Here is a 25,293-nt window from a genome sequence, read left to right as displayed (position 1 = left end):
AGCATGAGAACACTACAAAGAAGATACAGAACGAATGCCATGAGAACCCAGAGCAGCACAGTAGAGAGACTGAATGGGTAGTATTTTTAGCAGGAAACTTTAAAAAAATAAAATGTTAAAGAAAGCCCAATATTACAAAACATAAAAGCTGAGCTCTTCTGGTTGAAGCTGGGGCAAGGCCCTGCCCATTCTCCCTCCTCCTCCCCCAGTCCACAAAGTAGCCCGATGTCCCTCCTAGAACCCTAGAGCTCCATGGAGCACGGTTTAAAATGCCCACCAGAAGTGTGACTGTGTAGGCTAGGTGTTACACCTCCTGAAGGGGTCAGGGGAGGAGCTGGGATTAGGGCAGAGGAGATCAGCCAGGGGTCAGGGGAACAGCTGTGTCCTGGAAGCAGAGGTCAGACCGCATCCCAGATCCCGAATGCTTGCAGGATGCTCTCCGCAGAGCCTCCAGAGGGCATTGTAGGCCACACAAAGGCAGCCCAGGCAAAGGGTCAAGATGGCCATAGGCCAGGTGGAGACTCTGGTGGGGAATGAATGAGGTATCTTAGAGACCACTCAAACTGCTACGGAGTGCCTGAGCCAAAAAGAGAATAGCTCACCAGCCAAGACACTGACCAGAGTACCCTGGAAACCTCCTGTCACCTGCTCACCCTCCTCCCCGGACCCTGCTGCCTGCTGCCTGCTGGGGCCTCTGCCATTCCGCCTGGGAAAGAGGGCTGGCCGGTCCTGGTGGCCGCTCCAGCACTTTTCACAGCCACAACAGGTGGGGCACTGTGCCCTTTCCCTGGAAGAATTGCAGCGGGAGGGACTCCGAAGAGGCACTTGTCTTATTGTTTCACCAGAGGCGGGCTGGCGAGATACACAGTATTTGATTTTGTGGCACTGGGGAGGTGCATGTTAGACTGTTCCCCAGGGTGTTTGTGGCTCTTGTGTGCTTTGTGTGGTTATTTCTGTGGGCTCCGTGTGGGAGAAATGGGAGTAGAGAGAGGTGGCAGGTGGGCCACAAAGCGGTGGAGCAGGGAGGTGCTCTGTACATATACGGTGCCTTTTGGAGGCTTCAAGCATCTGCTTGCCGATGGGGATTTGAGGTTGGTTTTCTCTGGGAGTACAGGCAGCTTGGCCTACGGGGCGTCCCTCTGCACCCGCTTGTGTTCTGGTTTCTGTTTGGGAACTCTCCAGAGCAGCATGTCTGGGAACACCTCCAGCTGTGCTGCCAGACCCAGACGCAGGTGACGGCCTTTCGTCTGTACCATAGGGAAACCAAGAGGAAATTAAATGTCATTTGCCCCCTGCACAGCAGGTCGCTGCCAGATCAGACATGCGGATCAGAGCTGTGCGGAGAGCACCCGAGGGAAGGCGTGTGCCTGCAGCCATGCCCTCTGGGCTGTGGAGACTCCCGGGTGACGGCCTGGCTCGGGCCCAGGGCCTTCTCTGCCAGGCTGGGTTCACCCTGGCCTGAGGCCCAGCCCTGTGCTACGTGGCAGCTGTGGCCCATGCCAGGCCGGAGGTGCATGTGTACCAGTGGGAGGGGGTGGAGGGGCAGGGCAGGGCCTGGCAATAGAGGACACACAGGAGCCAGTGAGGTGATCAGCCCCTCCTCAGAGAAGCTGTGTGGTATTGTGGAAAGAACAGGACCTTTAGGATTGAAAGAGACCTGGGTTTGAGTCCTGGCTCCACTACCTACTAGTTGTAGGGCCTTGGGAAAGTCACATTACCACTCTCAACCTCCATTTCCTCATCTGTGAAATGGAGAGTATAATAAGCTCTGGCTTCTGACATCTGTTGGGGAAGTAGCTTCCTGTTGGGACTGGTGCCTGAGTTTCCTCACCCCACCTCCCCTAGATCTGGAAAGATGGCCTGGAGCCCCTGGTACCTGGGGCCTCAAGTGTAGTGAGCTGGCTGAAGTTGATGGGAAGTGGGGTGGGGAGTGAGTCTGGCTGGGGCAGTACCGCTGGTACTCTCTCCCAGCGCGAGGCCTTTCCTTCTTGTCCTCCTTGTCCTCTCAACCAAGCATCCCAAGGCTCATCTCATTATGAGATGAGCACGGGTGATAGTGGTCACCCTCTTAATTGGGGGGCTCAGCTGGCTCCCTCCAGCCTCATACTTGCACTCCCCTTCCTGTTTGGGAGGACCTCAGGGCTCGTCCCAACCCCTCCCTTGCCTTGAGTCCTAGTGGCGGGGCGTAGTTCTTGGCTCTGCAGTGACATTTATTAACAGGGCTTTGGGAAGAGATGTTTTAATACTGTGAGTGTTCTCCCTAGAAAAGTCCCCACCCCCACCTCGCCCCCATCTGAGGCATGGCTGCCGGTGGTGAAATTCATTAGTGTTCCCTGACAGGCAGTGGCGACAGAGGCGCTCGCTGTCTGCTTCCCGCTCTCTCGCTCTCGTGCTCCTGCTTCACGCACACTGATATTTAAAGCTGATGGGCTGCTTATAGACTTCTTGTACCATGACAAGTTTGGGGAGGGGGATGGGGGAGGAAGAGACAGACAAGGAGCCAGCTGTCACGCTGGTATTTCAAACAGTACTCTCTCCTGACCCTTTGCAGGCTCCAGCAAGTGTATCATCTTTCTGAAGCCGGTGGTTGGAATTGTAACCTGCAGCCGTCCCAGAGGATAGGGGCAAGTGTGGGGGCAAAGTGGGCTGAGAAGTCGGCAGTGCGTTCTCCCAAGGCTGTGGGCAGGAGGAGAGTGCAGGGACAGAGAGAGGGAGGGAGGGAGAGAGAGAGAGGGAGAGAGAGAGAGAGAGAGAGAGAGAGTGTGTGTGTCTGTGTGTCTGTGTGTGTGTGTGTGTGTGTGAGATAGCAAAGGGGATTGAAGCTCAGCCTCTGTAAGTGCTCCTCAGCATTGCCCTCCCATCCCCAGGAATGAGATTACCCTTTTGCTGTACTCTCTCCTGGAGCGATCATTATAGTTCATGCTGTGGTTATCTTCTAGGTAGTCCTGAAGGCTCCCTGAGTATAGGAATCAGGTTTGATTGGCCTCTACTCCTTGAGGGTCCTGGGTCTCAGTGATACCCGTGGTATCAATTCAGGTAGAAAGTTCTCCCACTTTGTGTCTCAGACTGGGGCCTTGGCTTTTGTTCCCTCCTATTTGCGTGCTGATTTTTTGGATTTGGAGAGTGAGTACCAAGGTGCTTCTCTATCCACAGCTCCTCCCCTCGCCCCCAAGCTTCTTGGAATTCATTTTGGCAACTGTTGAATGGTTCTGGGACCTCCCTACTCTGTCATCCCCAGGAAACTTCTCTAGAATCCTTTTCCTGACCAAGGCACTGTCTTCTCAATGCAGGTGGCCTGGAAGCATCTGCAAAGGCAGGTTTGGTCTCAGCTGACCTCCTTACAGCCAGAATCCCTTCTATAAGTGCTTATTTATAAAATATGTTTCCCTTGGCCGGCTCGTTTAACCTTCACAGAGCAGGGCATGGAGGTGATGTAACTTGCCCAAGGACACATGTTCACTTGACCAGGTTGTCTCTTAGTGCGGCAGAGCCATGTGCCTGGTGGGGCTTCTACTGTGCTCTCCTTCCCCCCACCCCCATCAGGGGCTCTTCTAGCTCCAGGGTCTGCATGGGGGAAGTGATTTGGGAACAGACCTGACTCCTCCACTCCCTGCTCTTTTAGCCTTGTCAGTGCTGTCAGTGCTCCCATTGGCTTCCTCAATTTCAGCACAGCTGTGTCTGTGTATGTGTGTCTGTGGGACAGAGAGGGGTTACTGGCCATCTCCTGGTGGAGGGTGGAGCCAGAATGCCTTTTCTCTCTGTAGACTGAAGTGTATTCTTGAACTGTCCAGGATCATCTTTGATGTGCTCACCTCCTGTAACCCCCATTGCCCTCATCCTTCCCCCACACCCTACACACTATCCTGTAGGCTTCTAGTAGGGGTTGCTGGTGCAGGGCAGTGCCTTTCTCTCCCTTCCTGTCCTTGCCAGCCCTGCCCTGGTGGAAAGCACTGAGCGTTCGGCCCGCCGGGGGCAACCAGGCTGTATCTCCTGCCATGGTGCGTCTTGCAGGTGAGATGGAAACTGACTGGCTTTGATAAGTACGAGACTTGAGCATTAATTTTTTATACATCAGCAGTGGCCAAGTGAGTGAATTCAATTATGAGTCTGCCTCTCTCCACCCTCCTCCCCCCAGTGTGGTGGTTCAGAGCAGAGACTAAGGAACCTGTTGAAATGAGAAACCCCTATTTCCTTGTTTGACCCCCTCACTAATTCGGGTTAAATTGCTACGCGATTGCAGTGGTGACACATTGTGCCTGCCTGTGTTTGTATAAGAGGATGCAGTGGGGGTGGAAGGACCAATTTGTGCAGAGATAAAAGGTGTCACAGGCAGATAACTAACGTCCCAGCCCCGTGCCTGCTCTCATTGTAGCTCAGTTGGCTCCGTGTAGAAGCCCAGCCTTCCCCTCTTCCTTCCTTCCCTCCCCTTGCTCATATTTTACCTCGATGCCACAGCGTAATGATGCCCTGCGTAGTGGGGGAGGAGATAGGCACCTCTGGCTGACAGCCCTTCCTGATAACCAAATTCCAGCCCATCCATCACCAGCTACTCTCCTCAACTTGAGGAAAAGTGATCGTGAAAGGCGGGCCGTTTATCACCCAGGGTCTGTTTATCTCCTCTGGGTAGGGGAACGGAAATAGGAGAGACAAAGAGCTGCGTCCCCAGCTAAGTGCTGCCTCGGCTGGGGTAGCCTGCCGGAGCTGGATGCAGAATCACGTCATGCTGACTGGGGAGGCTCTGACTAGTAGGACTCCCAGACTGGGACCCAGGGGAAGGGGACCTTTCCTGAGGCTCAGCCCTGGGAGTTGGAGACAAGCCTAGGAGATGTGGTGGTTCTGAGATGCAGGACAGCCAGTGACAGCATTCTTTGGGAAGGTTTGTATCAGAATGAGCGAGTGTGGAGCCCCTCATGGAAACAAGTCCAACCCCCCTCATAGGTGACCCCTCGGCAGGAGCTCCCATCTGCCTGGTCGGCTGGGTCTGCTGCTTCCGTCTTCCCCAGGCTGGGCCTTCCATGCCTCCGTGCTCCAAGGTGACTTTGAAGAAGACAGGGCCTTTCTCCCTGCTCTTTGCCTCTGCACCTCAACACTCCCCATTTTCTGCATATCAGGTGGGACAAAATAGTTTGCCCTTGCAGGTGAGCAGTACGTGCTTTTGAGTACCAGGACTGACAGCCTACATCACTCCAAGATCTGGGTCCCACAGCTTTTCCAGAGAGGCAGAGAGGGATCAAATATGGCCTCCGATTCAGCTGACTTTCTCCTCTTCAAGGGCTTGAGAGTGACCTGCATCTCCGCAATTTAGAGTTGTCGCTAAGACTTGCAGAGAAGAAAGCACAGAAGGAAGAGTGTCCATGACCTCTGCCAGAACGGGTGCCTGCTCTCCTGCTGGTCCTGGCTCTTGGTGTCTGCCAGTCTGTTTGTCAGACCTCCATGGATGCTGCTGGCCCCATCGACTCAAGCCTTGTAGTTCTAGCAGGGTCCCCCAGCTCTGCTTCACCCAGTCTTCAAAGCTGAGCTCTTGCTAACAGTGGCTTCGTCCCGCCCATACCCATTAGCAAGGGTGACGTTCCCTTAATGAGCTAGTCCCCTGCCTTGGCTGGTGCTGAGCTGGTCACACCTGTTTGCCATCAGGGCTGTCTGGACCTAGCCCAAGTGCTGGGCTGCAGGTGGTAGGGCTGGATGAGGGGCTCCTTTTGCTCTGTGCTGTATGGGCGGGGGCCTGTTTCTTACACCCCTATTCCTCCCATACTGTTCTCTTCTTTCTAAGTAGGAGAGGGCTTTCTTTGCTTTCTTTTTGTTATTTAGCAGGAGTAATATCTTTTCTAACGCCCCTCTGGATGGAGCAGCAGGGAGCCAGTCAAGCATCAGCAAGAGGGTTTCACAGTGGGTTCTGATGACCCTAAGGGGCCAGTGTGATAAGAGCAGGGCCACATGGTAAATGCCAAAGGCAGAGCCCCTCTCTGGCCCTAGGCCCCATAGTATTTGGAAAGCAATCATATCCCTTGGTTTAGAGCCCACAGGCAGGACTGGGGTTGGTGGTGGTGGGGGGGCTTCCTTAAAGAGGGCCCCTTGCATTCACGAAGCTGAAGGAAGTTTTGATTTGGTTGAAAAAAAATCCCATTCCTTTTTACGGCCTGGACATAATTGGCTCTTTTCTATTGGCCATCAGTGATGTCATTCGGACCCTCATAAAGAAGGGGAAATCACACCTGTGGACTTGGTGCATAAAATTTCATTGGGCAGCAGTAATAAGCATGGCCAGATGATGTTTGGGCAGTTGAGGAGCTCTGTGCCCAGTGATCCCAGCTGCCTGGAGACCTGGGCACCATAAACCTGCCTGCACGTTCATGCCCGTAGGCTAGTCCAGGGCCCACTGCCAGTGGCTCTTTTCCTGGGATCAGTATCTGGTAGGAACTCACAGCATTCAGGCCCTTTGTGCCAGGGTGACTTTTGCCTTTTTCTTTTCCAAATTGGTGGAACCATGTACCCACTGGTACCCACTGACCCTAGCCTTAGGCTCCTAAGAACCGTGGACCCAGGTGTGACCTTGAGCACTGACCACCATGCTGCCTGCCCCTCTAAAGCCCCAGACCTTGCCTTCCCAGGGACTGCAAAGACTGCATCTATATGATTGATGCCTTGTGTAGTCAGAAGACTTAGATCCCATTTCTAGTTCTGCCCTTGGCTTGTTGTCTGATTAAGCAAATCCTTTTTCTTCTCTGGGCATCAGTTTCCTCTTTTATGAAGGGGTGACAACTACTCTAACCTACCTTCCTCACAGGGTTTCTGTTGGTGCTCTCTAAGCTGGGCTAGGGTTCTGTCATAGAAATGTGTAGCTGTCTTCCCACAAGGCACCTGGGAGTTCAAGTTGTGGCATATGGCTCTGTGTCTCTTGTGAAGATGGGCCTGGGTCCTGCTATAACTGTACTGCTTGTGTCTTGAAGTCACATAGCTAGGACCTCCCATTAGCTGGAGGACTCGACAACCTGAATGCCTGTGAGTCTGCAAACAGCATGTGTACCTGCAAGTGACCAGGGCCCCGAGTGAGAATGATGGTCGCGCCTCCCTCTGTTTCAGTCAGCCAGGGGGCCCAGGCAGCACTCTGGATGCTGCTGAGCCGTATCTGAAGCTGAGTCTCCAGCCTGACAATCTGTCTAGTCTGTCCTCAGTGTGACCACTCTGGTATAGGTCCTCCACCAAGAGAAACAGGCAGGATCCTACTGAGCTAGACACTTCCTACCTGGGTAGAGAAGCCTACAGCTGACATCTGCCTTTGAAATCCTGCTGAAGAGGGAGCCCTTCCCTCTCCCAGGACCAGCCAGCCAAAAGCACTCCTGGCCTGTGTCAACTAAAAGAATCAGAGGGTGCTGGGCTTGGCTAAGGGAGGGTATGATAGGTGACCCAGGACCCTTGCCTTTTGCTGGCCAGTCCCCTAACCTGCTCCTTTGTAGATTCTGCTGCTTCTGGTGGCCCCCTTCACTCACAGGTCTTAATATGATTTTTCAAAAATAGCTGACCTGAGCAAGCATTTCACAAATACCAAGAATAAGGAACATGAAAGAAAAATTGAAGGGAATAAGAAAATTATCCAGACATTACAGTTCTGCTTCTTAGGCAACCACATTCTAGTTCCTAAAGCTACCTTTCATCTTTCAAAATCTTGCCTCATTTCCTTATAACCTTGGTCCTTGGTTCCCACATGGGGACATCCTACCTGGATACCCCTTCATCATCTTGGCCCCAGCCAGAATTTCCCTCCCAGGAAATTGACTGGTTGTAGTTAGTGTCACTGTGCCACCTGGGTGTTGAGAGGAACCTTCCCTTGGAAAGGTGTCTCAGGTCTTAGAAAAGTAAATCCTTAACTCTACCACCTGAAACATGGGCACTGACTTCCAACTAGTGTCTGTCAAATAATTGAAGAGTAATGGATGGAAGGCTGACTGCCCTAACACTTTCTAGGGTAGAAACAAGTCATTTCGACTGGATTCTTTTTGCCAAGCCTCCTAAAAAAGAAGTTTGTGCTTGTGATCTCCACTTTCTTATCTCTTCTCACTCTTCAACACATCGCCTGCTGCCTTCTGTCCCCACCAGCCCACCGATGCCAAATTCATTGGGTTTTTCTCAGCTCCATCTTGCTTGACCACTCTGGCATTTGACACTAATGACCTGCTTTTTAAGCTCAAAAATCAGTTATAAATATTCCAGAAAGGGTACACCTGCTTTCATCATCATTTAGGTTGACCACAGGTGATGTGAAGTGGGGTCCAAAGAGCATGTGTGACCTTGGCTATCTGATACCCTGAAAACAGTCCAGGAGCCTTGCCCTCTGGACATGGCGGTGGGTTGGGTGAGTCCCGACTCATGGTACATTATCTCCTACAGAATTCTCGAAGGAGCTGAGGCTGTGCGACCTGGAGAAGGGAACTCTGAGGAAGCTCCCTAGGCTCTCAGATCTTGGGAGGGTTCTGCAAGGAAGAGATAGAAGTCTCATTCTCTGTAGTTTCTAAAGACATTTCTCAGACTCATGGGTAGAAGTTACAAGGGACAGATTTTAGTTTAGTATTAAGGAAGGATGTTCTGAGAATTGAAGGAGTCTAAAATTAGAGCCGACTGCTGTGTGTAGTAGTGAGTTCCTTGTCTGTGGTGATGGTCTGGTAGGGGTGGCCTGGTTTCATTTTAGCTCAACAAAACTTATGAGACATTAGCCTGGGCCCTCTGCTCATTTCATTCCACACTCTTCCCAGGTGATCTCGTCTACTCTCATGGCTTTAATTTTACTTAAATTACATTAATGACTTAGCAATTTATATCTCCAGTCCCGACCTGTCTTTAAAACTGGATATCCATCTGCCTCTTAGACATCGTTCCCACTGCCAAATGTCTCCTAGGCATCTCAGACTCAACAGATGTTGAGCGCTTAGCACACGTCAGGTGTATATCTAAAACTACATTCCCAAACTCATGCCTTCATCCGGTGGGGAGGTAGGGGCGAGGCAGTGGGAGCAGTGTACCCTGGTTTAGGGAGACGCTGTATGAAGAAAATTTAAAAACAATAATGAAATTGACTAAATGCTGGTCCGCTTCATCTATTAGATATGCTCTCTGCGCCCCTAACTTTGTATCTGTCTCAGTGAGTAGCATGAAGCGAGCCAAGCCACACACCTCTGAATTGGGTTCTACTGCTTTCTCTCATTGGGCCCCACGTCCCATTCGGTCACCAAGGCTTCCTTTATATCTTTTTCTGTTGCTGGCTCGCTGGCTCGCTGTCTCTTCGGCTACTGTCTAGTCTCCTGGCTACTACTCGGCTTTTTTAGTGTATTGTTTTTGTTGCCCCCAGAACAATCTTTGTAAATCACAACTCTTCTGAGGCTCTCTATTGCCTGTGGCCAAGCTCCTCTTAGCAAGAAAACTCCATGATCTTCCCCAGCTGATATTTCTAGTATCTTCCACCATCCTTCCATGTACCCCAATACTGCAACTTAAGGCTTTTTTTTAAGTTTATTTATTTTTGGCTGCCTTGGGTCTTCGTTGCTGCGCGTGGGCTTTCTCTAGTTGTGGCGAGCGGGGGCTACTCTTCGTTATGGTGCACGGGCTTCTCACTGCGGTGGCTTCTCTTGTTGCGGAGCACGGGCTCAAGGCGCGCAGGCTTCAGTAGTTGTGGCTCACGGGCTGTAGAGCGCAGACTCAGTAGTTGTGGCACATGGGCTTTAGCTGCTCCGCGGCATGTGGGATCTTCCCGGACCAGGGCTCGAACCTGTGTCCCCTGCATTGGCAGGCGGATTCTTAACCACTGCGCCACCAGGGAAGTCCCAACTTAAGGCTTTTTATCTATTTCTTTTATTATCCATTCCATTGAACAAACTGTGAGCCCCTTATGTGCAGGAGTTAAGTCTTACTTTTTGAGGCCTAAGTGACTGACGGTTATTGTAAAACATCAGTAAGTGTTTGGCTGAATGGATTTGTGTGGGCAAAATGGCATCATCAGCTGGAAGGGGAGATAATTTATAAATTATAATTTAAAGAAAAAACAAGAACAGGTTCTTGGTTTAGATTCTGACTTCTTTTTAGCCCTCTGTATGGTCTCTTCTCTATCACAGAAAGCCTATTGCTTGAGACTTAAATGTGAGCCGAAGCCCCTGCCCAACTATCTCTAAATCACATGCTCTTCCTCTCTCTCCTCCTGTCTTACATCTCTGCCTCTCTGTGTAACAAGATGACGACAACATCCTGGTGCATTGGAAAGAACATAGGCTTTGGAGTGAGACCGCCCTGGGTTCAGTTCTTGGCACTATCATGTTTTACCTGTGGAATCTTAGGTAACCCCTCTGAATCTTTTCCTCATCGATAATATATACAGATCTACCCACCTCACAGCATCTCTCTGAATTAACATGAGAATGTAAGTAAGACACTTAGTGTGTTGTAGGCCATCAGAAAGCAGTGCGGCTGATATCATTTTGAATAGAGTCTCCAGGTTCTCACAGTTGGATCTGAGGGCTGCATCTGGAGCCCAGTGTCCAGAGCGCTGGAGGTGGGGTGCCTTTCTTGGGTGGGGTAGGACCCATGGCTAGTGGGTTAGCCTTTGAGGTCACTTTTTCTTATAGACTCTATTGGATTTCCTGTTTTAAGACTCCGTACCTGGGACATGGGTGCTCAACTTGTTCTCTCCTCCCTTTCTTCAGGCTCCCGGGCCAGTGCCAGTACTTGGGCTTGCCAGTGGCAGATTACTTCAAGCAGTGGATTAATCTGAAAAAGGTACTGTGTCTGAGTCCCGCTCCATGCTTCCTCTGGTTCTCCTTTGCCTCAGACCACCCCCCTCTCTTGCTTTCTTTTCTCATTGCTGTTTTCATCTTGTTGTTCTCATCTCTTTTCTTTTCTTCTCTTTTCTTAATACCCTTCCCTAGCTAATGTGTGCTGGAAAGTTGTGGTTATTTCTGGGAGTGGGGAGCTGCTTGGGGGACCAGGCTGCTGGGTGGAGTTTGACACTGCCCTCCTTGGTGTTAACCCAGATGTGCAGAGAAGTCCCGATTAAGGGTAGTTTCCAGGTTCTTGCTTGGTGCTCCACCTCTGGGCTGAGCTGCATTGCCTCTGGGAGGGAGGTGGTCCTAGCTGAGCCTCTGGGAAAGTATCATGAGTGATCATGAGTGTGGCCTCTGAGCCTCCTGACTGGCCCTGGTATCTCCTTCGGGTTGGGAGGCAGAGTTGGTTCAGGCGGGCTTTGGTCCTGTCTAGCCCCAGCCGAGCTTGCTCATGTGAGAAGGGCTGTGGACACTAGAGCCCACTTCCCTTTGAGCATGGGGGAAGAGACTGGCGCTCATGTAGCACTAAGCACCTGGGGAGTGGGCGCTGAGGCTGTGAGCCAGGAGGGACCCTGTGTAGCTAGGAGAGTGGGCCTGGCAGAGAATGAATCACCCAGAAAATTGTACTTTCCTAGTATGTGCTGTCCTTCCTAGGTAAGCACAAGAAGGGAGGTGCAGGAATAGACTCCGCAGACCCCTGCTCTGATAGGATCCTGGCTCTAGGAGGCCCAGGCCGCTAGGGAGACTGACTCCTATTAATCCCTGTGATGTAAGGGCAACCGACCTGGGGCAGCCACAGGAACCCCATGCCGTTCAGTGACTCCCAGGAAGCTCAGAAAAGGGAGAACACACCAGAGGTCAGAGTAGTGGCTCCCGGGGGGCCCAGAGAAGGGAGAGGTCGTTGGAGGCTCAGGCTGGTATCGTGGGGATTTGGGTCTTGAACTGGGCATTCAAGGGAGGTGGGATTTGGATCTGAGGAGGAGAGGGGGCTTTGGGGCAGGGGGAGCAGCATGCTTTTGGTGTGTGTGAGGGCTGGAGCTAAGTGAGCATTTGGAGGAGCAATGGAAGACAATGACCTTGGACTTTGTTCCATACGTCTCAGGGTGGCCACTCTCTGTGACAGTGTTTGTGAACTCCTTTGCTTTTCCCTGGTGTACGGGTCCTTTGCCCTCTGGCTTGTCTGTGCTTTGACCCCTCCCCACCTCTCCCGATGATCTCCCTTGCAGCTGAACAACAGCTGCTTACTACCTCCCAGCTTTGGCTGAGGAGGCCAGGCTCTGTCCTGCCTTCAGGCCTTGGCCTATGGCCTATGGCCTTCCCTCTGAAGCGCCCCCAGTCATCTTCACCGGGCTTATTCCCTCTCCTTGACGATTCAGCTCAGGTCTCATCTCCACTGAGAAGCTTTGCAGTCGAACTCTTGCCTTGAGGCTCCTTGACACTCTGGATATCAGTGATCTTTGAGGGTTGAAACTGAGTCCGTGTGTTTCCTTGCAGACGTGTCCATCCGAAGCACAAAGACTGAGTCTGGCTCCTCTCTGTGTCCCCGGTGGCCAGATCAAGGCTAGGTGCAGAGTGTGTGCTCAGTGAACGATTGCTGGCTGGCTGACTGATCTCTGAGAGCTGGCTCCAGAGAGGCCCTCTCACGCGGGCCTTGGCAGGGCTACGCGTGCGGGTGTGGCCAGGCCTGTGCTCCTGGAAGATGGCGTGCCAGCTGTCAGAGTGCATCTGAGGCTGCTTGCTGGCCTCGGCAAATGCAATGTGAAGGCCCCACCAAGCGAGGCAGGCGCTGACCATGAACAATTGCTCTGTGAAGTTCACTAGACTTTTTGGTGTATGGATGACTCCCTGCCTCTAGCTTCCTTGGCAGAGAGGCGGGAAAGCAGCCGAGCCGTGTGATAACATTGCTACTCGGGACTACCTGGGTGCTACTGGCAGTGGAGGCTGCTGCCGAGCCTGCTCAGCTTGCGTGTCTGCCAGACTGTGCTGAGCCATGGAGCGGAGAGTGGGTACCAGGGGAAACTGAGGACGCCGTCATCGCCTCTTGGGAGGTCGACTGAGCAGGTCTAAGAAAAACCAGGGGTCTCACCCCTTCCTCTCTGCCCTACAGCCACATCGTGTTCCAGCTGTGCTTAAGGGTCCAGAAGGAAAGATGACCGAACTCCAGTCCTTGCCAGCAGCCATGCAAGACAGGGAGGCTGCAGGGCCCCAGAGGTCCAGGCACATGGCAATCTTTCTGATCTTTATACTGCATGACTTAGTGCAGGTTGCACAAAGATTCCTGCACCCTTAAAAAGAGCAATGATGAAAGCTAAGCCGGAGAGGCCATTGCCAGGGTTGTGGGAGTACCATGTAAAAGCCTCACTCCTGCCTTCTGTCCCCAGGTGGGACCCAGGCCCTGGCTGTCTGCAGACTCCTCTCCCATCCTTGATCTTACTTTGTCCTACCCCCTTCCCTTCCTCTCCTCTCCTCAACCCCCCAGCAGGGCTTTGCCCCATGAAAAGAATGGGGAGTGTCCTGGTCTGCTTGGCCGCCTAGACGTGCTGAGTGAGCACCTGGGACTGAGGTCACAGTCTGCACTGACTGACTAAGGCCTCCAGTCTGAGAAGAGGCAGAATGTTGTCTTTCAGCTGCCCTCTCCTGTCCAGAGGCAGTGTGGGCTGCGTCAGGGAAGGACAACTTTTCTAGGGCCAGGTTTCCACGTCGCCTGTCTCCACCTACTTTCCCTGTAGCAGAGAGGAGCAAGCCGGTGTTTGCTGACATTTGGAATGTCATTGAATGATCTATACTCTTATTGCACTGTCAGCCTAGAGAGGACTTGGGGCCCTCCTCCAGGAGGTCAGAGCTGTCACTGAGGGGCCAGAAGAGTACACACACACACACACACACACACACACACACAAATATACACATGTACTCATGTGAATGAATACACTTAAGCGAGCATACCCAAAATTGTATGTATGTATCCATACTTGCATATATGTGTATACACATATTCACCTGCAGAAATACCTGAAAATATACACAGACACATATGTGTTTATATATACATATTCATAAAATGTAAGGGTACATGCACATATATAAACATACACATCTGCATCAATAAGCAAAATATTTTTGAGCACCTTCTGTGTTCCAGGTACTGTGCTGGGCCCTGGGGATATAACAGAAGAGATGGATGTTAAACAAACAATTTCAATTGTGTTATAACACTAAAAAGTTCAGAGTCATGGAATCACATCACAAGGGGACCTGACTTAGTGGGGTGGAGGGAGGAAGGGAGTCTAAGCTGAGACCTGGGGGATGAGCAGGAATTGGCTAAGCAGAAAACCACAAGTGGCAAGGCCCTGGGGTGAAGAGAAGCCTGGCAGCTTCATGAAACTAGAATGTAAGTTCCATGAGGGCCAAAGAACTTTTGTCTCTTCTGTTTACTCTTCTGTCTTCATCACTTTGGATAGTTGCTGGCACACAGTAGATGTTTAATCATTATTTGTTGAATGAATGACTACCTGAAGCACAGTGAAAGTGGGGAAGAGAGAAGGCTGACATAAGATGCAACTGGAGGGGAGTCTGTAGACCAGACTTTAGATTTTGATCTTTATCCTTAGGGTGAGGGGAAGCAATTAAAAGGTATTGAACATAGGAGAGCATCATCTGATTTGCATTTTGAAAAAAGTCTCTCTGGCTGCAGTGTAGAGAGAGCTAGGAGTAGATATAGGGGACCAGTACTGGTTTTTCTTAATGGGGCTATAGTTGGCATGTTGGGATGGGGCACATCATCACATGGGCAACATCACTGAACTCGCAGCATCCCCAGTCCCTGTTCATTGAAGCCAGTAGTGCACCTCTCCAAGTCACTGTGACAACTAAAAATGCCACCTCCCCTTCGACAGACACATACTTTTCCGGTGGCCTGGATGGTGCGGGAGTGGGGAGGTACCGTCCCTGGTTGAGAACCAGAGAATTGGACCATTCCAAGTGAAAGATGATAGCTACCGGGATTAAATTGTTAGCAGTGGAAATGCAGAGAAATGGACTGAATCTGGAGTGTTAAATGGTATAGTCAGTCTGCTGTGATGCAACATATACCTCCCCCCAGATCACTGTGCTATGGAAAGTTGTGCAATAAAAATGGGGTTAGGTGCACAGTACTCAGAAACTTCATCAGCGACACATGAGAAAAGTTGGGAATCTAATGAAATAAAAATTATGGGTAGCATGATTTTACATGTATTAAATGGTTAAGAAATACATAAACGCTACGATAAATATGGCATTTTACCTTGAAAAAAACTTGAAGTTTGCTTGTGGAAATGGGCATGAGAAGGGTTGTAGCTTGTGAGTTACTGTAAAGTGGCGGAAAGAGAATTCTCTGAAATCAGAGATTGTAATCAGATGGTTGTGTCTTGTAGCACATGTGGTGATCCAGGTAGCTGGTATATGTTTGAGGTGTGCGCATGTGTCATTTTGTTTATTCGTACACAGCTCTGTTCAGCTGGGTGTAACTTCCTGTGTTTATCTTGTATTGCTTAAGAACAAAGTCTCACACAAATGCACAATGTGCGTTATGCTAAATCGTTCCCTAATACTTCAGTTGCACTGGAACAAATTTGCTCTTTCAAAATGAGTGTTACAGCAGAATTGACTGTACAATAGATGGGAAATGGTGACTGATTGGCTGTGAGGGTTGAGGATGAAGGCGGAGACCATCATGACTCCCAAGGTTTATGATGTGAGCAACTGGGAGAGTCGGAATGCATTTACTGAGATAATAGAAGGAGGAGAAGTTTGGGGATTGGAAGAGAAGGTGAATTCAGTGTGGGACATGTTGAGTTTAGATGCCTTTGAGACATTCTTGTGAAGCTGTTGAGAACGTATTTGAATATATAGGTCTGGGGCTCAGGGATAAGGTCAGGATAAGAGATACAGATTAGGGGGCATTATTGGTATGTGAATGATAATTGAAGCCATGGGAATGGAGTGAATAAGATGAGAAGAAAAGAGAGCCTAGGACAGAACACTGGGAAACACCAATGTTTGATACATAGAGGAGGAAGAGTCAGAACTAGAGAAGGAGGAGGAGTGGTCACTAGTAGTAATAGTAATATTTCTTATTTAATGATTGCATTTAGTGTGCTAGACCTGTTGTGTCCAATATAGTTGCCACTAGCCACCTGTAGCAATAGAGTGCTTGAAATGTAGCTGATATGACTGACGAACAAATTCTAAATTTTATTTAATTTTAATTAATTTAAATGTAAGTTAAAAACTTACAAGAAGAACTTTTCAGTATATTTAGAACACACTGGATTGGTAAATCTGCATTTTCAACTGTTAATTGTTTAAAGTCTCAATACAGATAAGGTATCTCTGATGAAGATTTAACATCTCAATTGAGATGTGTCATAAGTGTAAATTACACACTTAATATGAAAAAATACAAAATACCTCATTAATAATTTTTTTATACTGAGTCCCTATTGAGATGGTAATCTTTGGATATACCAAATTAAATAAAACATATTCTTAAAATTAATTTCATCTGTTTCTTTTTTACTTGAGCTGGGCATTCAATTCATAAATTGCTTATGTGGCTCACGTTATGTTTGCATTGGACAGTGCTGTGCCAGACACTGCACTCATTATCTAACGCATTATCTAATCTTCACAGCCCTGCACAGTAGTTACTATTATTTTTTGCATTTTAAGGTTGAGAAAACTGAGGCACAGGGTGATGATGAACTTTGCTCAGTGTCTTACTTTGGTACATGGCAGAGCTAGAACTTAAATTTAGTTTTGCCTGACTCTGTGCTCAAGAGAGTAAACAGTAAAAAAGAGAGGGTAAAAAAAAATGGTAGAAGAAGAGGTAGACCAGGAGAGTGTGATGCCCTAGACACCAAGAGTGTCTTCCAAAAAAAAGGACTGGTCTGCTCAGAGGGAGCCACGTAACGTAAAGACTGAAATATGAGTGCCAGACCTGGGCTCAGGGACCTTGGTGACTCTGGTAAAACCTCTTGATGGCATGATAGGGATAGGAGCCAAGTTGGAGTGAATTGGGGAGTAAATGAGGAGACAGAGAAATTTAAACTTTTTCAGAAATGTGGTTTTGAAGGAGAGAGAAAGGGTAAGGGCTGTGGTGGGGCAGCTGTGTAGTTGAGGCAGGTTTTGTGTTTTAAGGTGAAAGATATACGTGCTCGTTTGTATATTAGACAAGGAAGTGTCGAAATATAGGAGTGAGAGAGGTCTCTGAGAAGGTGACAGGAGATGGTATGGAAAACTCAGGTTCTTGACACTGGCTCTCTTCAGGAGGACGGTCCCCTCTTCTGTCATTATGGGGTAAGGAGAGGAAGATGGATGCAGACAGATGCAGGTAGGCTTGTGCATTTGGTGATGACAAGTAGTAGTTCCCATACGAGGCTTTTGTTTTTCTCTGTGAAGTAGATCAGTCATTTGCTGATAACTAATAGGAGAGGGCTGGGAAGGTTTGCAGAAAGTGGAAAAGGATTGCTGTAGTTTTAGTAAAGAATAGCAATATGAGCTTACTTGAGAAGTATAGTCGGATTTCTAGGCGGTGGTGCGGGTCCAGTTGATGTTGGTGACATCAATTCACAGCGGAACCTCTCTGTTCAGTCGTGTGGCTTTCCTTTAGCAAAGCTCAGCTGCCTGGCTGTGGGCATGCAGAAAGCAGACATTTAGATTCATACACAGTAGAGATTTTCCCAAGGGGCGTGATGAAAGGAACAAAGGAGTTGAAGATATTGTCAAGACAGTGGTTGCCAAGATGGACTGTGGGATTTAAGCTGGATGTTGAGGGAAATGAAGACAGCAGGGGGCCTGATGGATATGGAAAAAGTAGATAGGTCCCAGTAAGATGGGGAACAGGTATGCCGGCTATAGCTGAGCATGCCAGATGAAAGGATAAGAGATTATGGTTGGAAAGTAGCATATCTGAATTAGTGATTTCAGAGATGGGGCAGTTCTAAGTGTTGGCAGGCTCCAAGGTGTGCCCATGGGGGTGGGTAGCTAAGATTAGGTGGAAGAGAATGTTAGTGTAAATAAGAGGTCAAGAAATGGGTAGGTCCAAAAGGATGTGAGTATGTGGATATACACATGCACACATAGTATGTATATATTCACTGCATACGCAGGACACATAGGTATAAATGTATGTATAAATGCATGCCTCCACATACACGATTCACGGACAGTCAGACCAAGCCATGCAAGTACGTGCACATACACTCACAAATGGTCTGGAATTCCCTCTGGTGTCTGGGCCTGTTTGGATGGGCTTTTGGGGAAGCAGGCAGGCAGCAGCCTTCGGAGGATTCTGAGTCAGTCCTGGCAGACAGGGCTCAGCCAGTCATGCTCAGAAGTTGTAGGGTTGGAGGTCACCTAGAATTTGACAGACCCAGATGAACCAGGGTGTGAAGATTGCTGTTCCACTTTTCCTCTGCCATCTGTGCTATATGCCCTGCTACAATATCTGCGTGCCCTGAAGGGGATGATGGGGTTGGGACCAGCTGTGAAAGAGGGAGAGGAGACCTTCTTGGGTCCCTCCAAGAAGCATTTCTGTCTCCCCCTCCCCTGGGAGCAGACAGACAGCAGGAGAAACTGCTGAAGGGAGGGTTGGTGTCTACGACTGAGTACGACTTTTCCTGACCTTGGAGCGTTCAGAGTCCCAATCAGCGCAGTAATAAATTAAGGGCTTATGGAGGAATACATTCTCGGCCTTAATGAAGTTCTTTGCTGGGGGCCATAGGCAGGTCAGCAGGTCGGGGTGGTGCAGATTGGAGGCTCCAGCGAGTGGGCTGAGCTAGCTGGGAAGCCGTCTGGACTGAAAGGGTCTGGAACTCTGCTGGTCAGGTCACTTTTTTGGAGCTGTGGGGATAGAGCTGCTCAAGTGATAGGCAGCCTGACAGAGGCTGGGACTCTTCATACAGTGGTGGCTGCATGGTGCCTGCCGCAGAGCCCCTTGATTGGGGCTATTTGGAAAAAACAAGAACAAAACAAAAATGAAAACCAAGAGAGGTTTGAAGATGTAGGGGCCCTGCCAGGTGTTTGTTTTGTGTTTATTTTGGAGGGAGGAGGGCTTGCACTGAGACAGATGCTTCTGGACCACTCAGTGGTCAGGACGAGACTGGGGCTGTGGCGCAGGTCTTTGGCATCAACCAAAGTACAGAGCGTTGTCCGTGGGGCAGTGGGCACGTGGGCTGCCATCTTGAGGGGAGCCAGCTCTGAGGCCAGGTAGATGAGAGCCTCTAACTGTCTTTGGGAAGAAATATGTGCAAAGAGAACAGGACACAAAAGCACCAGGTATAAATGTGGGAGAGGCAGGGGCACAGGCACCGGACAAGGAGAGGCCGAGTGGGAGAGCAGCCCTGAGGGTTTGCCGCTGGATTTGATGCTGAAGCCCTGGGAGGGGCCAGCTTGGGGGCTGGAGGCTTTGGATTGAAGAGCTGAAACTAGAACCTGGGCCTCAAGACTCCACATCCTGAGCTCTTTCTCCTTTCATCCCATCCTCTGTAACATCTGCCCTTGGGAATGAGCTCTTGGGACGTAGTCCAGAGGTAGCAGAGGGACCAGTGCTGTATTTGGAGTCGGGGCAGCTGGAGCTAGAGAGACTGTCTTCTTTCTTCTCATCTCCCTGCCCCCATGGTGTAGTGCCCTGCCTGGGCTTTTCCTTTAAATATGTCTTACAGCTGTCTGAACTCTGAAATTTCTTTCACTCCTTCCCTCGCCTTGTTAACATGTGTTGCCTTTGGGGTAATCAGGGAAAAAATATTATGTCCTTTTACAATTACCGGGTTTTGGAATATTAAAATGTCTCGCTGCATCGGCACTGTTATTTTGATTGGTATTCTAACCTTTGACTAGCCCATAAAGCGTGCCGCTCCTGAAGCCAATATTGCAGGACTGAAATTTAATTCCGAAATGATTCCAGATAATAGGGAGACAGATAATATATGCATGAAGGATATTATGTTTGGACTAACTGCAGCAGGGCCAGGGCTGGGAAGCTGAATAATAGCCCAGAGTGAGTTATAATCTGTGGGACAGAAATGCCTTACTGTCAGGGCCAGGAGAGGAACTCTTAAATCAAAGGCACAGGAAAGGGTGTGATTCAGTGTGCTTGTTTTGACAGGAACAGCACCGGAGCCAAGAGGGTAGGTGTGGGAGGCTGTGGCCCATCCTTCCTCTTGAGCACGGTACCCAAGGCCTGGAGGATCTAGCTCATTGCAGCATCCCTATCTTCATATCTCCTGTCTCTCTAACATTCCAGCCATACCAAACTTCTTGCTGCTCTTCAAATAGACAGGGCACTTTCACTTCCCTTTGCTCATTCTGTTCCCTTTGCTTACCTCACCTTTCCCCTTTTAATGTGTTGGAAAAACTCCTGTTCATCCTTCAAAACCCTCTTCTGTGAAGCCCTCTCTGGTGTTCCCCCACTTCTGGTAGACATAGTTAATCACTTCCTTAGTATGGCTTCAGTACTTTGTAATGAGTATATCATGTGGTCTTGTAATCATCTGCTTACATGTTTGTGCTTCCTACTAGACTGTGAGCTCCTTGAGGCCTGCTTACCACCCATCTCTGTATGTCCTGTGCTAAGCACTGGGCCTGGCACACACCGGGTATCAACAAGCATTCACTGAACCCATGCTGAGTATAAGGCTGGACTAATGAGCTCCAGAGTCCAGATGCCTATTTCCCTACCAGATTTCCCAGAAAAATAGACTTAGAGAAGGTAAGTAATTTGTCTAAGGGCACATAGCCAGGAAGAGGTAAAGCTAGGATTTGAAACCACATAGGTGTTCTTTTCCCCAGACCATGTATCCTAGGCAGGTGGACTGGGAAGGAGTTGGAGGCCAGGATAGGAAAGACAGGAACTCACTTCCCTGACCCCTTCCTTCCTTCCTTCCTTCCTTCCTTCCACAGCTCAGGACTTGGGTCCTCTTTGCTGGAGACTGCATTACTTCTTAACATTCATGGGACTCAAGACCTGGAAAGGATTGTGCCTCCTGTTCCTGCTAATGACCTTTAGACAGTTATTCCACACAAAAGGCACTTCTCTATTGTGAGTTTGTGACTAAGGATCAGGAAGGTACCTTGAGAAAGGTACTAAGTGTGGTTTTGGAGAGCTCTTAGGGAGGTAGGCAGACAGAGCACATGGAGCTCTTAGTTAGTAATATCAGAAAACTTATCAGACATTCCCTTCCCCCTTGAGCACTTGGTGGAACTTATATTTTGTGTGTATAGTGATGAAAGTACATAATAAAAAAAGCTACAATGAATTTGATTGGCTTTTAAATGAACTTGTATTTTCTTAATTACAATACTAGCTGCATAATCCTAGACAAATGGTATGGCTGTATGTGACACTTCCCCTTCACTTAGTCTTCAGATGATGCTTGATGTGATGTGGCCCTGGGGATGTGGCTCACAGGCTAGAGACCACTGGTGCAAGAGAAAGAGTTTTGGAGCCAGATGAGTCTGGCTCAAACGTATGATACTGCTACCAACTAGCTGTGTGATCTGGGGCAAGTTCCTTAACCTCTCTGAACCTATAAAAGGTGCCAATATCTGACACATAGACTCTGAAGTCCAGTAGGCTTGATTTAGAATCTTGATTCTGCACTTACTAGCTGTGATGTTTTAGGAAATTCACTTAACTTCTTTCAGCCTCAGTATCAACCTCTGTAAAACAGGAAAAAGAGTACCCACTCCGAGAGTTGTCCTGGGCATGAAGTGACAGCACTGTGCCTCTGCTGCTCCCTTGTCCTTGCGCTGACCACTGGAGACAAGACGACTAGGCTACAAGGGGAAAGGAGACAGGAGCTCAAGATAGACATATAAGCCTTTGTGGGCAGGAGCTAGGAAAAGGGGGTTCCTCCAGCAGAATGCAAGTGAGCACCAGGGAGGAGGAGCCAAATGCCACCCCTGGACTAGCTTACCCTCAGCCGACACTGAGGAACAGAGCCCATCATCTCACGTCCTAGATTCCTGCCGCCATCAGCGTGCCTGGCTGTCCAATAGCGTATGGAGTCACCCTCACCTTCGGGCAGTTCCTGGCTCTGCCGCCTCGCTGCGTTATGACCTTGGACAAGCCACTTACCTTCTCAGAACCTCAGTTTCCTCGTTTGTAAAGTAGAGATAATTAATAATAATAAACAGGTGCTGCTCTAAATGCCTTTTTATAAATTAGCTCAATCCTAAACAACTCTGAGATAAGTACTATTATTAGCCAACTTACAGATGAGGAAACTGAGGTACAGAGGCTAAGTACCTTCCACAAGGTTCAAGAGCCTAGTGAGTGGTGGAGTTACGCGCCTGAATCTAGGGACCATGCCTGTAACTGATTTGCCCTGTTGCCTCCAGGGCAAAGGAGGAGTCATTTCACCTGGGGTGTGGGAGAGACAGTCAACAAAGTTTCACTGAGGAAACTGTTGAGGTGAGCCTTCAAAGATGAGGGAGTTTTTAGGAGTCGAATGGAAAGGGCATTCCAGGCAGAGGGAGCCGTGTGAACAAAGGCCTGGAGGGGAAGGAGCTTGTTGCATTGGGAAACTACAAACAGTAGTTTTCAGGTTTTGTAAGCTACTGATGTGGTCCAGCCGTGTGTATGCCTTTTAGCGGAGGAAAAGCAGAGAAAGCAAAAGCAAGTGAGCGCGGTAAAGAGCCATTTCCTGATGTCTAGGGTGGAGCCAACCTAAGCTGCCTTCTAAGAATGGGGCAGTGGCTCCAGAAAACTGCCATGTTTATGTCCAGGTGAGGGAAGGAAGAGCCTGTGGGCCTGGTGGATAGCAGGGAGGGAAAGAGGCCACCGTGACCTGTAGCATTGTTGTCTGTGGACAGTCTGAGAATACTTGGCCAGAAGACCTCAGTATCCTTACAGTAACATGTAGGAAATTACAGAGTGAAGGTCCTGTTTGTCACGCTTTTAGAAGAGTGCTGGTACTTGGTGTGGGGGTGGGTGGTCTGGCACCGCCTCAGCCAGGGAGAGATGCTGCCTTGCTCTGCATCCCTGGTGAGTGTGGCCACAAGGGGGAGGGGAGCGGGTGAGGAATCAGCTCAAGGCAGCTGGGATTCTTTCTTCCTCGGTAAGGTTCCCTGCAGCTGCTGCAAAATCGACCTCTCCCCTGGAGTTGCCTGCAGTGCCCTCCGCGGCAGGTCTTTACAGCGAGGCCCGCCCTGGGTCTGTGTGCCTCTCGCTGGCTGCTGTTCAGAGTCTGTGTCCTGTCAAATGACACAGCCTCTTCATCCTGGTCCCACCATGAGCTGCCTCTGTCTTTCTCTTGTGTCCTTGAGGAAGTGAATCCTGAGCTCGCTCTGGAGCAGGGGAGAGTGCTTCTTCTGTCCTGGGTGTGTTTGGAGCCTGGATTTAAGCCTCAGCATCCAGACTGCAGAGCCCATACTCTCACCCTCGGGCCAGGGGCTAGGGGCCAGGGGCTAGGGCCCAGCGGCCCACGGTCCGTGCCTTTTGGTTATTTTGTGGCCTGGTCTCTCCCTGTGCAGGACCATAAGCCACTTGAGGAAAGGGACCAGATTTGCTGCTTCTCTGAATCCACAGAACGAGGCAAGCAGAGGGGACCTCAAGAGGCTCTTAGAGGCATAGGTACTATAGAAGAGCTGAGGGCAGTGTAGGGAAGAGGTGGACTTATCAGCGTTCAGTGTGAAGTCTGAGGGAGCCAAGGGAACCCTTAGTTACTCTGCCTTCTCCCAGGTTCTGTTTTGTTTTGTTTTTTTCTTTCTTCCCTTTTTTTTTTTCTTTAAGTTGTTGTTGTTGCTACTCTGGACCCTGGAAACTGGGAGAAGTTACAGAAAAGGAGAGAAAAGGGCAAAGGGCCTCCTTGAAGGGAGGAGGTACAGCCCTGCCTCCCATCTCCCACATTCCATGCAGACCACTCTGGAAAGGCAGGTTTGACCATGTCTGTAGGTATCAGCAATAGAGCACCAACATATTGAGCCCCAGCTGGGGTCAACTTCTACGCTAGGCGCTTTCCACACATTATTACCATGTTTAGTCCTCGCAGCTACTCAGCAAGGCAAGGGCTATTGTCCCTATTTTATGGGTGCTGAAATAGAGACTCAGAGGCATTAAGAAGCTTGCCCAAGGCCACATGACCAGGATGTAAATCCAGGTTCTCGCCTTCCATGGCTTCCTTCTTGTCACTTGTCCCATAGCAGATACTACCTGAAGGCAGTTCCTCTGGTCTGGCCTGGGCTGGCGGCCTGGGCAAACACACACCGGCCATTACTAGTTGTATGGCCAGGGAGGCAGTGGTTGGGGAAGGACAGGGATTGGCCTCATGCTCCAGTTCTCTTGGGAGTGACATCTATTTAAGGGAATCTGTCTGTGTGTAAGAGAGTGCGCCCATGTGAACATGCATGTCTATATGTGTTTAAAGATGTGTATCTCGTATCTCTCCCTGCGGGGAGGCTTGTGTCTGTGCATACTCAGGTGTGTGCATGTGCCTACACATGGGAATATGGGGAGGGTGTAGGTGTGGGCTCTGTGGTCTGACTCCACCTGGAGGTGTGCAGATGCGGGCCTTGTCTCTAGAGGACAGCATGGTGCAATACAAAGAACCCTGGACTGAACTTGAAGCTGGAAGATAAAGGCATGGGCTCTGGTGTTGGGTCACTTGCCCTTTCTAAGGCCTCAGTTTCCTCATCTAACAAATAAGGGAGTTGAGTGAGGTGATCTTTCTTGTGGTCTCTTCTGCCTTTGCCATTCTGAGATCATTCGTTGTACCTGAGGTTTCCTCTTTCTGCTCCCAGCAAAATATGTGATGGATGCAAGGAAGGAAAGAGAAGTCCCTCTTTGACCCTTACTTATTTTGATCTCTAGCCTTGGGGCTACCCCTTTACCGCATTGGGAAAAGTTGCGGGTCCAGGGAAGGCAAGGCATTGCCTGGCATCAAGTTAGGAGAGCTGGGGGCTCAGGTGTTGGGGAGGAGTTTGGACAGATGGTGTCTGTCACAGTTTGGGGTGACCTGGACTGGAGCTGAATGCCATTGAGGCTTTGGGCTTTTCCATAAGAATATGGGCTGAGGAGAAGCTTGTCTCCCTGCTTCTACAGGGGGTGAAGGGGGGTCCTCTCAGTACCCTAAAGGTGGGGTGCAGCCCAGGCCCTTCCTCTGGCCTTTGACCCCCTTGTTGATTGTCTTGGCAGACATGGAGTGACGGCCAGATAGAGACCAGGAAAAGTAGCTGGATGTGTGTTCACATTCATATGGGACTGTGCTGGGTCAACAAAGGTCTTTCTGTGAGCTCACCTGGCCTGCAGTCAGCTCTCTTGAGGGAAGAGTGTTTTAGGGTTGAGTGCTTTAGTTTTTCCTGGCTGACTCCTCAGAGCTGATCTGATGGCTCCCAGAGATGGGATCTTTTGTCTCAGTCTTCAAGTGGGGTTGGAGCAGGGTTTTGTCTGTTCTGTTCCATTAATTAGTCATCAGTTCCCTGAAACTTTGAATTTGGCTGGGTCACTAGA

At 49.7% G+C, this 25,293-nt stretch overlaps 1 protein-coding gene across 7 annotated transcripts in view; it reads left to right on the top strand.

Moving 5' to 3' along the window:
• Nucleotides 1-25,293, top strand: part of ERI3 (ERI1 exoribonuclease family member 3) — a 128,140-nt gene that overhangs the window by 56,375 nt on the left and 46,472 nt on the right. For all 7 annotated transcript variants that reach the window (XM_036859651.1, XM_036859688.1, XM_036859670.1 and 4 more), the window contains one exon: nt 10,686-10,758. In XM_036859651.1, the coding sequence (XP_036715546.1) occupies nt 10,686-10,758 (73 nt within the window). The remainder of the gene's footprint in view (nt 1-10,685; nt 10,759-25,293) is intronic.

Source organism: Balaenoptera musculus, chromosome 1, assembly GCF_009873245.2.
Source record: "Balaenoptera musculus isolate JJ_BM4_2016_0621 chromosome 1, mBalMus1.pri.v3, whole genome shotgun sequence".
Lineage (NCBI taxonomy): Eukaryota > Metazoa > Chordata > Mammalia > Artiodactyla > Balaenopteridae > Balaenoptera > Balaenoptera musculus.
The sequence above is the reverse complement of the archived record's forward strand: the minus strand, read 5'-3'. Positions and strand labels throughout refer to the sequence as shown.